The sequence below is a fragment of the Scyliorhinus canicula genome, chromosome 21 (genome assembly GCF_902713615.1).
Source record: "Scyliorhinus canicula chromosome 21, sScyCan1.1, whole genome shotgun sequence".
In the NCBI taxonomy this organism is placed as follows: Eukaryota; Metazoa; Chordata; class Chondrichthyes; order Carcharhiniformes; family Scyliorhinidae; genus Scyliorhinus; species Scyliorhinus canicula.
Window position 1 is genome coordinate 3,551,633 of NC_052166.1, and position 2,500 is coordinate 3,554,132.

Genomic DNA, 2,500 nt, shown 5'->3' on the forward strand with positions numbered 1-2,500 from the left:
GGCCTCTGGTGCTTCAGAGTTGACTCCGGTCATGCCGGTTAAGTTGAAGGGGGTGGGAGGGGAAAGCATGCTGGGAAAGGAGATGGCAGCTGATTGGTGATGTCACGTCTTCAACAGGACACCCAACCCTCAAAGAGAGGCAGGATCCATCGACCAATCACAGGACGGGGCCGCCACCCAACTGTCCAATCAAACGCAAGCATCCGATGGAGCCCAGCAGCATTAGCCAACCAGTGGTTGAACGTCTCCCAAAATTTGGGAAGCCCCTCGCCTTGGTCAGGCTGTAAGTACATAAACGGGTTTCCAGCAGAATATGGGGCTCGCTCCCACAGGGAGTGGGGGGAATGTGGGACTCGCTCCCACGGGGAGTGGGGGGAATGTGGGACTCGCTCCCACGGGGAGTGGGGAGAATGTGGGACTCGCTCCCACGGGGAGTGGGGAGAATGTGGGACTCGCTCCCACGGGGAGTGGGGAGAATGTGGGCTCGCTCCCACGGGGAGTGGGGAGAATGTGGGCTCGCTCCCACGGGGAGTGGGGAGAATGTGGGACTCGCTCCCACGGGGAGTGGGGAGAATGTGGGACTCGCTCCCACGGGGAGTGGGGAGAATGTGGGACCTGCTCCCACAGGGAGTGGGGAGAATGTGGGTCTCGCTCCCACGGGGAGTGGGGAGAATGTGGGCCTCGCCCCCACGGGGAGTGGGGAGAATGTGGGACTCGCTCCCAAGGGGAGTGGGGGGAATGTGGGACTCGCTCCCACGGGGAGTGCGGAGAATGTGGGACTCGCTCCCACGGGGAGTGCGGAGAATGTGGGACTCGCTCCCACAGGGAGTGGGGAGAATGTGGGACTCGCTCCCACGGGGAGTGGGGAGAATGTGGGACTGGCTCCCAGGGGGAGTGGGGAGAATGTGGGACTCGCTCCCATGGGGAGTAGGGGAGAATGTGGGACCCGCTCCCACGGGGGAGTGGGGAGAATGTGGGACTCACTCCCACGGGAAATGCAGAGAATGTGGGACTCGCTCCCACGGGGAGTGGGGAGAATGTGGGACTCTCTCCCACGGGAAGTGGGGGGAATGTGGGACTCGCTCCCACGGGGAGTCGGGGGAATGTGGGACTCGCTCCCACGGGGAGTCGGGGGAATGTGGGACTCGCTCCCACGGGGAGTGGGGAGAATGTAGGACTCGCTCCCACATGGGAGTGGGGAGAATGTGGGACTCGCTCCCACATGGGAGTGGGGAGAATGTGGGACTGGCTCCCAGGGGGAGTGGGGAGAATGTGGGACTCGCTCCCACGGGGAGTGCGGAGAATGTCGGACTCGCTCCCACGGGGAGTAGGGGAGAATGTGGGACCCGCTCCCACGGGGGAGTTTGGAGAATGTGGGACTCACTCCCACGGGAAATGCAGAGAATGTGGGACTCGCTCCCATGGGGAGTGGGGAGAATGTGGGACTCTCTCCCACGGGAAGTGGGGGGAATGTGGGACTCGCTCCCACGGGGAGTCGGGGGAATGTGGGACTCGCTCCCACGGGAAGTCGGGGGAATGTGGGACTCGCTCCCACGGGGAGTCGGGGGAATGTGGGACTCGCTCCCACGGGGAGTGGGGAGAATGTAGGACTCGCTCCCACATGGGAGTGGGGAGAATGTGGGACTCGCTCCCACGGGGGAGTGGGGAGAATGTGGGACTCGCTCCCACGGGGAGCGGGGAGAATGTGGGACTCGCTCCCACGGGGAGTGGGGAGAATGTGGGACTCGCTTGCACGGGGAGTGGGGAGAATGTGGGACTCGCTTGCACGGGGAGTGGGGAGAATGTGGGACTCGCTCAAAGAGGGAATGGTTGAGGTGAATCGTGTCAATCTGTTTCAGGGGAGGAGGTGCGGAAAGCTGGATAAACACATGATAAACAAAAGTTGTGTCTCTGATGGTTCTTCCACACTTGTAGTTTGACTCTACGAGCGTCCGCCATGTCCCCGTGACCTTTAACCCTCAGTCCTAGGCTTATCCTCGCTGCTCCAGGGTCAAGGCTCATTATCAGTGGGGTTGGGCAGTTGATGCACCCTTAGAATAAACAAAGTACCCAAAGGCCTTTTTCAGGCGGGTTAACAGGAGCATTACGGGGTTTGTGTGGGCGCATGGGACCCCGAGGGTGAGAAGGGTGTTCCTGGAGCGGGGCAGGGATGGGGGGGGGGCTGGCGCTGCCCAACCTCTGGGGGTATTATTGGGCTGCCAACGCAGCGATGGTGCGTAAGTGGGTGATGGACGGGGAAGGGGCAGCATGGCAGAGGATGGAGATGGCGTCCTGTGTGGGCACGAGCCTGGAGGCGCTGGTAACGGCGCCGCTGCCGCTCCGTCCAACGAGGTATACCACGAGCCCGGTGGTGGCGGCTACCCTCAAAATTTGGAGGCAATGGCGACGGCACAGGGGGGAGGTGGGGGCCTCGATGGGGTCCCCGATACGGGGGAACCACCGGTTTGTCCCGGGGAGAATTGATGGCGGGTTCCTGAGT

General features: G+C 62.5%; 1 protein-coding gene across 1 annotated transcript in view; it reads left to right on the plus strand.

The window, feature by feature from the left end:
• Positions 1 to 108: 108 nt before the first annotated feature.
• LOC119955916 (transcription cofactor vestigial-like protein 4) overlaps positions 109 to 2,500 on the plus strand; it is a 20,934-nt gene continuing 18,542 nt past the window's right edge. The window contains exon 1 of the mRNA XM_038782574.1: positions 109 to 283. Coding sequence (XP_038638502.1) covers positions 207 to 283 — 77 coding nt within the window. The 5' untranslated portion in view covers positions 109 to 206. The remainder of the gene's footprint in view (positions 284 to 2,500) is intronic.